The sequence below is a fragment of the Ochlerotatus camptorhynchus genome, unplaced genomic scaffold, assembly GCF_037179485.1.
Source record: "Ochlerotatus camptorhynchus isolate MF236.1 unplaced genomic scaffold, CSIRO-AGI_Acam_v1.1 ptg000367l, whole genome shotgun sequence".
Taxonomy (NCBI): domain Eukaryota; kingdom Metazoa; phylum Arthropoda; class Insecta; order Diptera; family Culicidae; genus Ochlerotatus; species Ochlerotatus camptorhynchus.
This window is the reverse complement of record NW_027040855.1, coordinates 5683392-5700361: the sequence shown is the minus strand read 5'-3', so window position 1 is coordinate 5700361 and position 16970 is coordinate 5683392. Positions and strand designations below refer to the sequence as shown.

Below are 16970 nucleotides of genomic sequence, written 5' to 3'. Positions count from 1 at the left end.
TCTTCGCAAACACTTCTATGGCCACTAGAGGCCCTACGGGAACCTACTCCGAAATGGCCGTCCGGGGACAATCCATCGAATGACCACAAAATTATGATAAACAGTCTCCTGCTGTAAATTCTTGAATTTTGATACCTATATTGCAGGGGTTTCTTCCCAAACACTTCTATGGCCACTAGAGGCCCTGCGGGAACCTACTCCAGAATGGCCGTCCCGGGGACAATCCATCGAATGACCATAAAATTATGATAAACAGTCTCCTGCTGTAAATTCATGAATTTTGATACCCATATTGCAGGAGTCTCTTCCCAAACACTTATATGGCCACTAGAGGCCCTACGGGAACCTACTCCAGAATGGCCGTCCCGGGGACCATCCATAGGATGACCACAAAATTATGATAAACAGTCTCCTGCTGTAAATTCATGAATTTTGATACCCATATTGCAGGAGTCTCTTCCCAAACACTTATATGGCCACTAGAGGCCCTACGGGAACCTACTCTGGAATGGCCGTCCCGGGGACAATCCATCGCATGATCACAAAATTATGATAAACAGTCTCCTGCTGTAAATTCATGAATTTTGATACCCATATTGCAGGGGTTTCTTCTATGGCCACTAGAGGCCCTACGGGAACATAAAACGGAATGGCCGTCCTTTGGACAATCCATCGGATGATCACAAAATTATCATAAACAGTCTCCTGCTGGAAATTCATGAATTTTGATACCCATATTGCAGAGGTATCTTCCCAAACACTTCTATGGTCACTGAAGGTCCTACAAGAACCTACTCCGGAGTGGCCGTCCGGGGACAATCCATCTGATGACCACAAAATTATGATAAACAGTCTCCTGCTGTAAATTCTTGAATTTTGATACCCATATTGCAGAGGTTTCTTCCCAAACACTTCTATGGCCACTAGAGGCCCTATGGGAACCTACTCCAGAATGGCCGTCCCGGGGACCATCCATCGGATGACCACAAAATTATGATAAACAGTCTCCTGCTGGAAATTCATGAATTTTGATACCCATATTGCAGAGGTATCTTCCTAAACATTTCTAGAGGCCCTACGGGAACCTACACTGGAATGGTCGACCCAGGGACCATCCATCGGATGACTACAAAATTATGATAAACAGTCTCCTGCTGTAAATTCATGAATTTTGATATCCATATTGCAGGAGTCTCTTCCCAAACACTTCTATGACCACTAGAGGTCCTACAAGAACCTACTCCGGAATGGCCGTCCGGGGACAATCCATCTGATGACCACAAAATTATGATAAACAGTCTCCTGCTGTAAATTCATGAATTTTGATACCCATATTGCAGGAGTCTCTTCCCAAACACTTCTATGGCCACTAGAGGCCCTACGGGAACCTGCGCCGAAATGACCGTTCCGAGGGCAATCCATCGGATGACCACAAAATTATGATAAACAGTCTCCTGCTGTAAATTCATGAATTTTGATACCCATATTGCAGGGGTTTCTTCCCAAACACTTCTATGGTCACTAGAGGCCCTACAGGAACCTACGCCGGAATGGCCGTCCCGGGGAGAATTCTTCGGATGACCACAAAATTATGATAAACAGTCTCCTGCTGTAAATTTTTGAATTTTGATACCCATATTGCAGAGGTTTCTTCACAAACACTTCTATGGCCACTAGAGGCCCTACGGGAACCTACTCCAGAATGGCCGTCCCGGGGACCATCCATCGGATGACCACAAAATTATGATAAACAGTCTCCTGCTGTAAATTCTTGAATTTTGATACCCATATTGCAGAGGTTTCTTCCCAAACACTTCTATGGCCACTAGAGGCCCTACGGGAACCTGCGCCGAAATGACCGTTCCGAGGGCAATCCATCGGATGACCACAAAATTATGATAAACAGTCTCCTGCTGTAAATTCATGAATTTTGATACCCATATTGCAGGGGTTTCTTCAAAAACACTTCTATGGCCACTAGAGGCCCTACGGGAACCTGCGCCGGAATGGCCGTTCCGGGGAGAAACCTTAAACTGGTTCTCAAGTAAGCTGAAATTGTTTTTGAAGGATATTCTGATACTTTGATATCGATTCCTTCAAAATTCTAGCGAGAGTGCCAAGAAAATGCTTAGTTCTGGAACATTATACAGAAAATCCGGATTTCCGGGAACCAGACGATTCCGAATGGACATTGTTGGCAATGTCCAAAAAGAAGATAAGTTTCTGAATCCATTGGTGCCAAAAGATTCAGAATCGGTTAAAATTGGCCGCAGTAGCAAGCAGTTCAATTTGTGGGTACCCGGGTACCCTTGTCGAGCTGTTTAAGGGTAAAAAATTTCACGACCCCCCCTTTCGAAGCCCCTTGCTGCAATTTGAAATCTTTCTTCACGAAAAGTTGTCACTCCATGAGTTCTAAGATGTCACTGAATTCTTGTTTCCTGTCGTGAAAATAACTTTATAATTTATTAACTTGAAATCTGAAAAGGTACCCGGGTACCCTGTCGATCACATAAGGGTTAAATGAGCAAGTAATTACGATAATCACATCACTGTCACGTTCTGTCATGACAAAAAATTCGATGAGATTTTGAAGAAAATCTCTATCATGGTTTTCTCATTCAATGATAGTGACAGAAGTATCTCTGTAAATATCGCGTGAGATCTTTCATTGAAAATGACATTTGCCAGCGTCTAGAGCCCTTAGCAGTATTGCTAAGGGCTCTAGACGCTGGCAAATGTCATTTGACCTCTCTCTAGATTTCCTTATCACCGAATGATCACACGAGTAACCGAAGGTAGGGTTTTTAATTGTATTAGATCATGAGCATCTCATATCAAGGTTATACAAGAGCCAGATCAGTTTCAGTCGCAAATAAATAGCCAAACGAAAAGAATCTACTCCAATATCAGTCATTATATTGAAGCTAGCAATAAAATAAACCACTTAGAAACCCCTTGGAAACTTCCAATCTCCGCGTACATCGTACAAGCTAGGCAAAAAAGTGTGCGTTTGACTTGTACTGTCGCATTAATGGCCCTTCGCTCATTTTCAACTTCTATTCAATTTTCATAGTGCCCCACTGTAACGGAACTACACAGTTAAAATTATTTTATAATTTTACACGAATTTCCATGCACATAAAAAAAGCATGCATATTCATATAAAATTGAATTGGTTTTTTTTTTAATTTTCCCGACTTGAAATTTACATGCATGTAAAATTAAACGTCACTTGAATTTTACATGGATGGCTTTAGATGGGCTCACTTTGTAATTCTACAGGACATTTACAATTACACGCATTTGGCTTTTTGAACGAATTTACATAAAATCAAACTGATTATAATGAGAGAGAGAAGGATTAGTAATTTTCGTTTAATTCCACTACCTTATTTGCTTATTTATTTATTTATTTATATGACTGAACATCAACAGGCGTTATTTTCCCCAATGATGTAACTTAAACTAAACATGAAAAGTACTAAAACAAAACATCAATAAGTACATAGATAGTCATCTCGTAAAAAAAAAGGAACATTACTAAACAAACTAAACTGATCTAGAAAAAAACGAACTAAACCTCCGGCAAAAGCAGCTGGTGAGTCAGGTCAAAATCAAACAGTGCGGAGACCCTATTGAAGAGTCTCTGTAAACCACCGATTGCACCGAACATGCTATAATTTGTTCGCTGTATGGGCAGGCGCAGCATTGAAATTATTCCGTAGGGCTCGGGGTTGAACATTGATGTCAATTTGCTCAAGGAGGACAGGGCAATCGGTGCGTCCTTGCCAAATATTCGCAATTAGCAATGCCCTTGCTGTATCTCTTCGGACCGACAGGCGCTCCAGATGGATCAGTTGCAAACGAATTTCGTAGCTAGGCAATCGGAAGGGATCCTTCCACGGCAGTTTACGTAGCGCATATCTCAGGAACCGTCGCTGAACAGACTCAACTCTTTCGACACCGTTGTTGTAGTGAGGAGTCCAGACAACCGAGCAGTATTCTAATATGGAGCGAGACAGCGAGCAGTACAACGATTTAAGGCAGTAGATATCCGTGAAGTCTTTGGCAATCCTGAAGATAAACCCTAGAATTCTGGAAGCTTTGTCGACGGCGTGCGAGATGTGCTGCGCCTCGCATAAGAAAGGAGCCATGTCCTGGGCGCTTACAAAACAAAGATCCAAACTGCGGTTGTTCTGGTTAATAACATGGTTGAATTGAGAAAGAGTGGCTAAGCTGTAATTGTCCAGAAGGAGCGAAGCGTAGGAATGGATGACAGAGTGTCAGGATAGAGTTTTTTTTCATGAAATCCACGGGAGATTGAAGTCACCAAACACAATAACTTCATCGGTTGCTTTGGCGGTATCCAGAACAGAGAAAACCGATTGCCAATGGGTTTCGATGAGGTCACGCTTCCGTATACGGTCGGGAGGAAAGTAAACCGCACAGAGAAACAAGGTACGATCGCCCAGTTTAATTGACGTCTACACCTGCTCTAAGCATGTCCAAGTATTATTTTCTAGTAACCTTGCTCTAAACCTAGAATTTATAGCCACTAAAACACCTCCACCTTTAACTTTCCGACTATTAGCAGCATTCCTATCGCAACGGAAAACTTCATAGTTTTCGCCGAACACCTGACGAGAGAGCGTGCGTGAATCCAACCATGTCTCCGTGAGAATAATGATGTCGTAGCAAAGATCCGAGGTAGCTACGCGAAAATCGTCGACATCACCACCACCGATACCACCGACGTTCTGATAATACAGCAGCAAGTCTGAAGGAGCAGGTATAGTTTCAATACGTCCTGGAGTCTGAGCAACTTGCGAAGGATGCCTTGATGGTGCAGGCGAATATTGGCTGGAAGCAATGAGCGGATCAGGAGTCGTTGAATCGATAACAGAAGTTGACTTGCCTATGCTGTCGAGTTGGAAGATCCCTGCACTACTCCCACATGCAGGGCCGGGACGACTGCTGAACGCTGGCTGGAATGGCTCTTCTGTGGTGGGCATGAAGCATGAGTGTAGATATGGCGTAATGCAATGCCTTTTCGTTTGATGTAAATCCTTCCTCAAATTTATCTATATCATTCATTATATTTGGACAATTCTGCATCGACGAATTTTCAGTAATATAAGTTAGGACTTTTCCGTCCATCATGGAGTACAGCGTTGGGGCCTCCCTTAGCTCAGTCGGTAAAGGCGCAGCTACAAAGCAAGACCATGCTGGAGGTGGCTAGGTTCAATTCCTCGGTCCCGGTCTAGGAATTTTCCGGGTTGGAAAATTTCTCGACTTCCCTGGGCATAGAAGTATGATTGGACTATGCAAAAATGGTACAGGCGTCGAAAGCTCTCAATTAATAACTGTGGAAAAGTGCATCTGGAACACTAAGTTGAGAGCACGCAATAAGCTAATATGCGATATGCAATAAGCTTGAAATGCGAAGAAGAAGAAGAGTACAGCGTTACTTCGTCGTAGTTGCCCATTTCCGTTCTATCGATCATAAAATATCAATAATATCAATGATTTCACCGTGCACAAATCAATAATAGGTTTGTTCCGATGCGTTAGTTCATTAGCTACAACATAAATCTTATTTGAGCGCATGGTATGAATATTTACGCTCATTGTTCTCGAAACAAAAGAAGCGCTCCTAGCGAATCCCCTTTTTCTATGTTTATCCGTAGGACGAATAAAATCTAATGGCGTTTCAATGCGTTAGGACGGAGTTGAAACTCGTAGGACGAATTTAGAATCAAGAAGAAGCATTAGATTTTAAACAATATCTCAACAATTTGTGACTTTTTATCAAATCCAACAGTACGTATGGAAAGGTGAATAAATTTAGAAGTCATTTTTGATAGAAACCCGTTCCCGAAATTCCATTTTTTATCAAACCCGTTCAAAAAAGAGAGGTAAAGCGTGGGTTGTGCTTAGTAGGACGGAAATAAGATCAAAACCCCTACTAAGGATAAAATCGAAATCTACAAGTATAAACTTGTCGTTTGAAAGTTCAACCTCTGGCGTTAATTCACTCATTTCCTTTTCGACATCTTGCTTAGTTACTTCTTTACTCTTCCTCATAAATTCAAGTCTGAATGGTCTGCAGAATCGAATACTTTGAGGCAAAGGATTGAACCATAAAATATCCTTTCGATTATTGTACATGAACAACTGAATTGGTGTTAAGGTTGACGAGAATATATCTGAATCATCCTGACATCCTTCCAGTTTATCCGTCCATACCACAGGAACATAGAAGAACCAGTTCTGTAGGATTTATATCGTTGCATTCCATATACTCGTTGAGTTCTATATCAATTATTTTAACGATTCGTTCCACTGTATTTTCCATCAGCGCCTGGAGTTTCACTCTTATTTTCGATGCGATAATTAGATAAAAAGCTTCTGCTGCTGACATCATTCCCCGTTGATCAGTTAATTGAGCCAGCATTGTTTTAGAACTATTTTGGTTTTTCAAAATATGCCCAATAACTTTAACTAGATTCAGGTCGATGATGCGACGTTTTCCTCTTTCGCTCAAATCCGAGAAAGGTTTTGAAGGTCTTGCACGTTTTGTTCCTGAGGCCGAGGCTGATGCAACGCATTGCTCTGTTCGATGAATTCTCCGAAGCCAAAGTCTACATCAAGCCAATCTCCAAAATGTGTGTCAAATTGCTGCAAAATGCGATTAACTTCAAGGCACTTTTGTTTGTATTTAGTGGCGAGTATATGAATCTTGAGATTCAGTTAAAGATTTCACAAATGAATTTTAAGGCTCTTTGCCCATTTCCATTGCGCGTTAATTTCGCATCAAACAAATTAAAAATAGCTAAGCGGTGCCAGTGGTGTAGTGGTAAGCGTGATTGACTCTCACCCCAGCAGGTCTGGGTTCAATCCCAGTCGGTGCCGCCGGGACGTTCTGAGGCATAACATCTCTGATCACGCCTTCCTTCGGTTCATAAGTTGATGGGTCGAAATGTAGGGTCCAGATGTTTAAGCTGCTCCCTTGGTATCGGTAGCATTGGAACTCAGTACGGAAAACAAGATCGACGGAAAACAAATCAAGGAAAAAAAAGCTACAGAATAGTCTTTCAGACATCCTTCCATGACAGCAGGTAACATTCAAAAGATCTCCATATAGACGAAGATATTATTGAAGTTTTCTGGATATTTTTTCAAGACTTCAGGATGACAAAGTTCTCTCCAACTGTTCTTTCAAAACTGTAGGTTGTTCAGGAAGTATTCAAAAGTTTTCCAGCTAATTGAATCTATGGAATTTTGAATAATAAATCTAGATATTATGGTTATATGGAAGACCCGTGCCTTGGTGATTTATATTGTCAAGAACTCAGCTGCAGGATAGTTTGAATGGCTGTGTATTTTTTTTATTAAATAAATTTAAAACACTGAAAAAACTCTTACCCTGTATAAAGTACGTGTCACATATAAATTGGTACCGAATTTTAAAATTTAAAAATATCCCAATGCTTTTGTAAAACCAAATACCATCATTATCTTATAACAAATTATGATACAATCACTCAAGTTTCGATTTCATTCCTTTCGATTAGAATTAAAGTGAAATTTTGATTTTAAAAATAGTTCCGAATATTAGTTGGTCCGATGCATCGAATAAAAAAAGGTTCTAGATAAATGCTTCATTACTTACATTTACATTTACTTATTATAACCTGATCGTTCATAATTTCTGTCAGATGTCAAGGTTTTTCGATTTTTTTCTTTATTTCTTATCTCGAAGAATTTTCCTCTCGAAAAATGCTGTAAGTCTCAGAATGTAGTCAAATTTCCCTAAACCTTGAATAACGAATTTTGAAGTCCAGGAGATTTAAAGCTTGCCTAAGCCTATTTGATATACTATCATGTCATTTTTTTAATCCCTTAAATTTATTTTGCACATAATTTCGTAAGATTTTTTTCAGGCATATTTATTTTGTGGAGTTTTTATGAAACTTTTGATTTGGGCAAACTTATTATAAGTATTCAAATTCTTATTAAATTTGTTTTCAATATTCATGCACTAGAATTTTTATGAAATGACTGTCGCGAAAGGGTCTTGCAATTTTATCTTAGTATTAGAATTTTGACAAATCTGTATCAAAGATATCAAATTTTTAGTTGCATAATCTTGAAAACACATGGAACATTCAGAATGTTAAGAACTAAGAATGGACATATATCTTGAACAATTTCTTAAGTCCTAAATGTATGGAATTTATTCTGTGTACACTTTACCATGTTTCAAAGCCAGAACTTTATAAAATTATAAAATTATAAAGTTCAAACTCCTAGAATTTAATTTTGGTTCCTTTGTCTGACATGTTAACTGATTATGAAATATTAAAAATTAAAAAAAGCTACTTACACAATACATGGGATTAGCTAACTCTGAGATTTTTTTTAAGTTTGAGATGATTTAATTTTTGAGATCCGAATGCCATGTGATTTGATCACTGAACAAACAATCATCGCTTGTTCAAAATCATTAATCTGTTAAGGCTCCCCCAATCGTTGTTATTAGATAAATAAAATAAAATTTATTGTTCCACCATTAAAATAATAGTAAGTCTCAATGTCATATGATTGTTCACAAGAAAAAAAAATGTTCCCAAAAACAAGTTGCCTTGATGATTTGACAGTTTATCAAAATAAAACAAATGCAACAGCCCCCTCCCCCTCCCCCTTAGGCCCCCTCTTGATAAATTTTCTAATTACGCCAAAGTCTACCATCAGTATCTTCAAAACTCATTTGGCATTCTCAGCATAATTCTCTAGGCAATACTTCATAGTGTCAGAATTCTATAATATTATCCAAGTCCTTTGATGATTTATTTTTCAAATTGAAAGTAAAAAAATCAAGCAAATTGGTAGTCAGAAACGTAGTTTATGGGCAGTTCATTATTATATTAATAATTTTATCATTAAATCTGCGAAATAAATAGTCCGAGTATTCAAATGTTCATTATTTGTTTTCCAATAGAATTTTCAAGTTCAATGTATCAATTCGACCTAAAGTCTGGAATGCGCAAAAATTGGTCAACTTCAAATTGGTGTATCTCTGTTTAAAATGCATACAAAAACTTGAAATGCATTTGCATTTGCACCATGCTGCATTTGGAAGTTAAGTGTTTATACAATGCTTGCTATGACGAGTTTTCACCGTTTGCTCTCCAGTTTTCAAAATAACGTCCAAGCAAGAGGAGGAGCTTGTCAAAATTTTGCTCGCTCAGCAAGAGAATCCGACGTTCCCACACGCCAAGTTGGCAAAATTTCTGGATGTGGCCAAATCGACCGTGACAAACGTTTTAAAAGTGTTCGAGGAGCGTCTGTCGACCGCCAGGAAGCCTGGAAGCGACAGCAATCGTAATCCGGACGTGGCAGCGACGACGAAGAAGGTGGCGGTGAAATATAAGCAGAATCCTAACCTCTCCATCCGGGACGTCGCTGACAAGCTCAATGTCTCCCATACTACTGTGCAGCGGGTCAAGAAACGAGCCAGGTTGTCCACGTTTAAGAAGGTGAAGGTGGCGAACCGAGATTATAAACAAAACACATCGGCAAAGCAGCGGTCCCGAAAGCTGTATACGAATCTGCTCACAAAGTTCGACTGTGTCGTCATGGACGACGAAACTTATGTGAAGGCGGATTTCTAAAAAACGGCATTTTCATTACTACGGGAACCATCAATCAAGAGATCTACATACAGGAGTGCCTGGAAAAGTGGCTGCTAACATTTCTAAAGCAACATAATAGACCTACGCTGTTCTGGCTGGACTTGACGAGCTGCCACTATTAGTAATCGAGTGGTACGATGTGAACAACCCTCTCAACAGCCCAGAACTCCGCCCTATCGAACGGTATCGAGCTTGGTCAAACGGAATTTAAAAAAAAAAAAATTAATAAATCCATAGAGAACGAGTAGCAGTTTAAATCTAACCGCCGTGGAAGGCACCGTACGTCGGATTTGGCAAACCAAAAGAAGAAACGAACATTTTTTCCTTTAAATATATGTATTGAACTACCAAAGGAAAAATAAGAAGATTTTTGTGACATGAATTTTGACTGAAAGAAGCTATTTTTTTGTTGACCAATTTTTGCGTGTTCCAGTTTTTAGTATTCTTTGAATAACTTACATGTAACTAAGATCTAATTAAAAGTTCTGAGCCTTTTAAGAACATTTCATGTTTCGTACTTCGTTTCTGGGTAATTCTGTGAAACTTAAGATAATAACAGTACACAGGAAACTTTTACATCTTCAGGATTTCGAGGAATTTTCATAACATCAGAAACTAAAACTTTTCGAATCTATGGATCTACTTGAAATTTCCTAAAGGTTTCAGAACATATTAGTTTCAACTGTTTGAAATTTAAAATATTATTGCAAACATTATACAGACTAAGACAGCTCTCAATTAACAAAAGTTGTTGTGAGCCAGCGTAAAGTTCCAACTGTGATGTAATAGCAAAAGAGAAGAAACACTTGAAAGTTATTAAATACTTATATTCAAAATAAGAGAAAACTTTTTTTTTTCAAAATATTCTATTTTCATATTTAAATCATCAAAAATCTAGCTGAATGCCAAGATTTAAATTGATAGTATGAGCTTAGTAATTGTTCGGATTTATAGACATTTGGGTGTATTAATGTTTTAATAATTAATGTTTAACGAGTTAGGTTGTCTAGTGCTGGTGTAAACTAGAATACGGATTTTTTTTCATGCGTGTTAAACGCTATCGAGAAAAAACATTTTTGGCGGCGTGATGACCATCGGTCATTGGTGCACCGCCTACATCTCGTTCGGCCTCGGCGTAAGCCAAAAACCACCGGCGGTGGTGCGGTGGCGCACAGGTCTGCGTGGAACTGCTCATTTATGTCATGGCAAATTTGGAGATTTCAGAAAATTTTAAAAATAATGTTTATTTTCAATAACTGGTGACCCTGAAGGGTGGTCTCCATGAAATTAATGATGCTACCGGTTCAGAACGTTAACATTGTACAGAGAAATGAAAAATTTCATCAAATTGAATCAACAAAATAATAACTGCCATCATTGCTTCCCAGTCTGATGGACATCGTTTTGGTCGTGTTGTTAAACTTTCGGTAAAGTCAGACCGGTAGATTGATGATCTGAAATTAGCTTCTCGGTTGAGAGTAAAGAAAAGGGCTGAAGAAATTAAAAAGTGCTTGAATGCAACAGCTAGTTCATAGAGGGCTAGTGGACACAGCGCTGACCCGATGCAGTAAACATCAACGGCAGACAACGTGACTAAGCCCGGAGGGCGGTGGATCGTGCGGCGATTAAGTGCTTTCAAACTAAAGAGACAGTTTTTCATTTCCGTCCGGGGCGTGTTTCCTTGCATTCGTTTTCCATGCGTCTTCTCATTTTTTTTCCTTTTCAGATTGGCATATGCGGTCGAACCGGTAGTGGTAAATCCTCGCTTGCACTGGCACTGTTCGGTGTGCTAGAAATCGTCGGTGGGCGGATATTGATTGACGACGTGGACATCGGTACCATTCACAGCGATGAATTACGCTGCCGACTCTCCATCATTCCCCAGGATGCGATGCTGTTCGGTGGGACGCTGCGGGAAAATCTGGACCCACGGGGACACTTTAGCGACTTGGATCTGTGGAACAGTCTGGAGATGGCACAGTTGAAGGACATTGTGGTGGCGCTTCCGGATGGACTGGGTATGGGAAATGGGATTTTGGTGCGGTGGAAACCAGAACTGACATTTATTAATTCAATTGCAGACACCAGAATTGGGGAGGATTCATTCCTTTTCAGTGCCGGCCAGAGGCAACTGTTTTGTTTGGCTCGGTCCGTATTACGTGGGTCAGTTTGCCTCGTGCTGGACGAAGCAACATCCTCTCTCGATACGGAAACGGAGAAACTGGTTCTCGATGCCGCCGGCAAAGCATTCAAGGGAAGAACTGTGCTAACGATAGCGGTAATTAAATTACTTTGTTTATTGTTGTTTTCATTCGGTTTACCAAGGGCGAATCCATTTCAATGTCCGGTAGCTGTCGATTGAAGCTGTTATTGATCACTGGATAAACGGACGATGAGGTCGCCTCAAAATAAAGGTGAATTCGACTCAATATTGCAAAAATTGTATTTGCTCATGAGAAAAATTGACGAAAATTTTACTCAGTCTAGCTGTAATAGACTGAATGAAACCTTTGTCGATTTTCCTGATATTCGAGAAATTTTTCCTGGAAAAGCTTGGACAATTTTAATCCCTTAGCTAGTGTTTTTTTTTGCAAAATTGAGTCGAATTCTACTCAATTTTGAATCGATCTCATCGTCCGTGTGTAGGTAGTAAGATGATAGTATAGTTATTCAAGCAGCATGGTAAAGGAGGAATTTCAGTTTAATCCTCTTAGACACTACCTAAAATTAGATGCTGAAGCAGAACTTTATTATCCCTCGAAGTGCTCGTTTATTAATAATCATTTACTTGCTCTCGTTCTATGGAAATTCCTAATGGACGTGTGTTTTTCCATATCGCTCTACTTCTTCGTATGCTTCTAGCATCGATTGCACTCGTTGTTTGATTACGACCGAGTCATAGTCCTGGAGCACGGCAAGATCATCGAAGATGGATGCCCCCGGGTGCTTCGGAGGAAATCGGACTCCAAGTTAGCTGTCATGCTGAAGGCATCGTCGACCGAATATCAAAGACAACAACACAACCGGCAGCAGCAGCAGCACAAATCTTCCAGTAGTAAGAAGCACCAAGGGTTGCACGTGTTGAGCCATGACGAGGGAGAGACCAGTGTCTAGTTGGAACGGATTAATGTCTTCTTTTTTCCAGCCAAGCTCTTTGTCGATATATGTATGTGTCTGTGGTTCCTCGTGGCTTTGTTTGTCGGTACATAAAAAATGGATGGATATTAAGTCTCGCGTAACATTTGGAAAGGACCTATCAGCTTTTGTTAACAAAATTTACGAGGCGCTTTTTGCACGAACCGAAGCTCGCCTACGCAGATCAAGTACCAAGTTGGTTTGGGTGAGAGAACCGGGCATTACAAATTTCGCTAACAAAAGCTGATAGGCTCTTTTCAAACGTTACGTTAAAAGTATTCTATGTTCAGCATCATCGTTTAAGGTTAAGCAAATTGAAGCAAAACGGGTTCAGATGTTTATCGAAAAATATAGAAGACGATCACACATACATCACGTGCTGGTCATAAATTTAAGTACTCTGGAAGATTGTTCAATGTAGACTGCTTGACGTTATCGCACGGAAGTAACCTAGATTTGAGTAAAATGACGCAGTACGAATGACAATGCATGACTCTTACGATTTAGTTGTAGTTCTTGTTTGATTAGTGGAATGAGAAAGAAATGCTTTGTGTTTGAGGAGTAGTGTAGTGGATGACAAAACATGGCGATACAAAGCTTAGCATCGAAGCTATTTTAGATTCACGGCCACTGCATACAGAACCTGATGACTCTTGGAACCTCGGCGCATTGACACTGGTCCATTCATCTTATATACAGGGGTTACTCAAAAAAACTAGGATACCCAACTAACAATTTTAGCTGCAGATTAGCTTATACAGCCAAAAATTGGCTTATACAGCTAATTTTTGCCTGTATAAGCTAGTCTGCAGCTAAAATTGTTTATTGGGTAGGCAAATGTTTGGTCAATTTTGGAGTGTTGTAACTTCGTCAAATATGATCCGATTGTAAATCTTCCAAAAGCATTTGACTGGAAAACTAATATTGTTTCACGGTGTAGTCACGAAAATAATTCTGGTCATCGGATACCGGAGATATTCCGGGTTTCCAGAGGGCTTGTCTAACTTGCTAAATTTTTGGTGAAATTTTATATATGATGCTGATTAAATATATATATTTTTAGTAAATACAACGAAAGAAGAACCATTTTTAAAGCGAATCATATGCCAAGAACTAAAATCGGCCCATAATCAACCGAGATATGGCCATTTCCCTGGAAGCGGTTCTGGTGAAGGGTTCTGAATGCGGGCAGATCATTTAATCACTCAAAACATGCCGTGCGACAGCTCTTTCTTCATGGTTTCTCGTCGATAGACGTTCGATAAACTTTAAATGCATCATTGACCACATTGGCCACTCTAGGAACATCCAGTATGCCCCCGGGAGAACCTGGAGCAGGGGACAATTGCATTTTTACACCAAAACATGCCGTGCGACAGCTCATTCTTCATGGTTTTTCAAGAATAGGCTTTCCATAAACTTCAAATGAATCATTGACCACATTGGCCGCTCTTGGAACCATTGGGATGCCCCAAGAGAACCTGTAGCAGGGGACAATTTCGTTTTAACTCAAAAACGTGCCGTGCGACAGCTCTTTCTGCATGGATTTTCATGAATATTCGTTCTATAGACTTAAAGTGAATCATTTACCACATTGGCCGCTCTCAGGACCTCCGGTATGCCCTCGGAGGGACCTGTAGCAGAGGACAATTGCATGTTTACACCAAAACATGCCGTGCGACATCTCATTCTTCATAGTTTTCCATGAATAGGCATTCATTAAACTTCAAATGGATCAGTAGCCACATTGGTAGCTCTCGGAATCACGGGATACCCCCAGGGGGAACCTGTAGTAGGTGTCAATTGCTATATTACTCAAAAACATGCCGTGCGACAGCTCTTTCTTCATAGATTTTCATGAATATTCTTTCTATAGACTTAAAGTGAATCATTTACCACATTGGCCGCTCTCGGAACCACTGGGATGCCCCGAGAGAACCTGTAGCAAGGGACAATTTCGTTTTAACTCAAAAACATGCCGCGCGACAGCTCTTTCTTCATGGATTTTCATGAATATGCTTTCTATTGACTTAAAGTGAAACATTGACCACATTGGCCGCTCTCGAAACCACTGGATACCCCCGGGGGAACCTGTAGCAGGGGTCAATTGCGTTTTTACTCAAAATCATGCCGTGCGACAGCTCTTTCTTCATGAATTTTCATGAATATGCTTTCTATAGAATTGAAGTGAATCATTGACCACATTGTCCTTTCCGGAGTCACTGGAATGCTCTGGGGGGAACCTGTAGTAGGATGCAATCACATTTTTACACAAAACAATGCCATTGGGGAGCTCATTCTGGAACCAGCAGATGCCCCAGGATAACATGTAAAAGGAAAATTGTATTTTTACTTCACAATGCCGTTCGACAACTATCTGAAGTCTTGAAATTGACCATTGACTACTAGCAGTGGATGGGGAGGTTAGGTCTTTAAACTCTGGTTGTAGACCAATAAAAGTCTCTCTCTTGTATTAATGTAAGGTGTAGCAAGAGCACAACAACAACTCTTGAATGAACAAAATGACTGTCGACGTCAGCTCTGAAGATGTTCGCCAGCACTTTTGTGCTCGCTAGTGACCATCAGTTAGTGCCATTTCCTGCATTTCAAATAAACAATAGTGACAGTGCGAATAAGCCATTGCGCTTTTAATCTTGGTTCCAAAGCTATTTGCTATTTGCAAAGCTATGTATTATTAATGAATTATTATTTATAAATTAAGAATGCCATTTAAAATTGTATTTAAATCCAACGACTGTGCTGGCCATGGCGTCGTGTTCCGCACTACAGGTTCCCCCCAGGGCATTACAGTCAATGTGGTCATCCCAGGAAAGGTCAATGTGGTCAATGAACCACTTCAATTCTATAGAAAGCATATTCATGAAAATCGATGAAGAATGAGCTGTCGCACGGCATGTTTTTGAGTAAAAACGCAATTGCCCCCTGATACAGGTTCCCCCGGGGGTATCCACTGGTTTCGAGAGCGGCCAATGTGGTCAATGATTCACTTTAAGTCTATAGAAAGAATATTCATGAAAATCCATGAAAAAAGAGCTGTCGCACGGCACGTTTTTGAGTTAAAACGAAATTGTCCCCTGCTACAGGTTCTCTCGGGGCATCCCAGTGGTGCCGAGAGCGGCCAATGTGGTAAATGATTCATTTTAAGTCTATAGAAAGAATATTCATGAAAATCTATGAAGAAAGAGCTGTCGAACGTCATGTTTTTGAGTAAAAACGCAATTGACGCCTGCTGCAGGATCCCTCGGGGGTATCCCGTGATTCCAAGAGCGGCCAATGTGGTCACTGATCCATTTGAAGTTTAATGAATGCCTATTCATGGAAAACCATGAAGAATGAGCTGTCGCACGGCATGTTTTGGTGTAAAAATGCAATTGTCCTCTGCTCCAGGTTCCCCCGGGGGCATACCGGAGATCCCGAGAGCGGCCAATGTGATCAATGATGCATTTAAAGTTTATCGAAAGTCTATTGACGAGAAACCATGAAAAAAGAGCTGTCACACGGCATGTTTGAGTGATTAAATGATCTGCCCGCATTCAGAACCCTTCACCAGAACCGATTCCAGGGAAATGGCCATATCTCGGTTGATTATAGGCCGATTCTAGTTCTTGGCATATGATTCGTTTTATAAATGGTTCTTCTTTCGTCGTATTTACTAAAAATATATATATATTTAACCAGCATCATATATAAATTTCACCAAAAATTTAGCACGTTAGACAAGCCCTCCGGAAACCCGGAATATCTCCGGTATCCGATGACCAGAATTATTTTCGTGGCTACATCGTGAAAAAATATTAGTTTTCCAGTCAAATGCTTATGGAAGATTTACAATCGGATCATATTTGACGAAGTAACAACACTCCAAAGTTGACCAAAAACTTGCCTATGCTAGTTTGGTTTTTGAGTAACCCCTGTATATATTACGGTAGGGGATTCTTCAGGACGGACGCTTGGAAAAAGCGAGAAAAAATCGGGTACTCCATCGGGAATTGGTATGGAGGGCCAAAAATCGTTTCGGTGAATCCGTGGGCAACATCGCCCACGTGCATCGACGGGATAAGTGAGAACAGGCCATCCAACTGGACAATGTCCCAATGAGTGGGGAAAAGAGCTCACCCT

The 16970-nt window shown here is 40.3% G+C and overlaps 1 protein-coding gene across 1 annotated transcript in view; it reads left to right on the top strand.

The window, feature by feature from the left end:
* Positions 1–12934, top strand: part of Sur (Sulfonylurea receptor) — a 244947-nt gene extending 232013 nt beyond the window's left edge. The window contains exons 26-28 of the mRNA XM_065232286.1: positions 11422–11713; positions 11777–11973; positions 12558–12934. Coding sequence (XP_065088358.1) covers positions 11422–11713; positions 11777–11973; positions 12558–12809 — 741 coding nt within the window. The 3' untranslated portion in view covers positions 12810–12934. The remainder of the gene's footprint in view (positions 1–11421; positions 11714–11776; positions 11974–12557) is intronic.
* The last annotated feature ends 4036 nt before the right edge of the window (positions 12935–16970 follow it).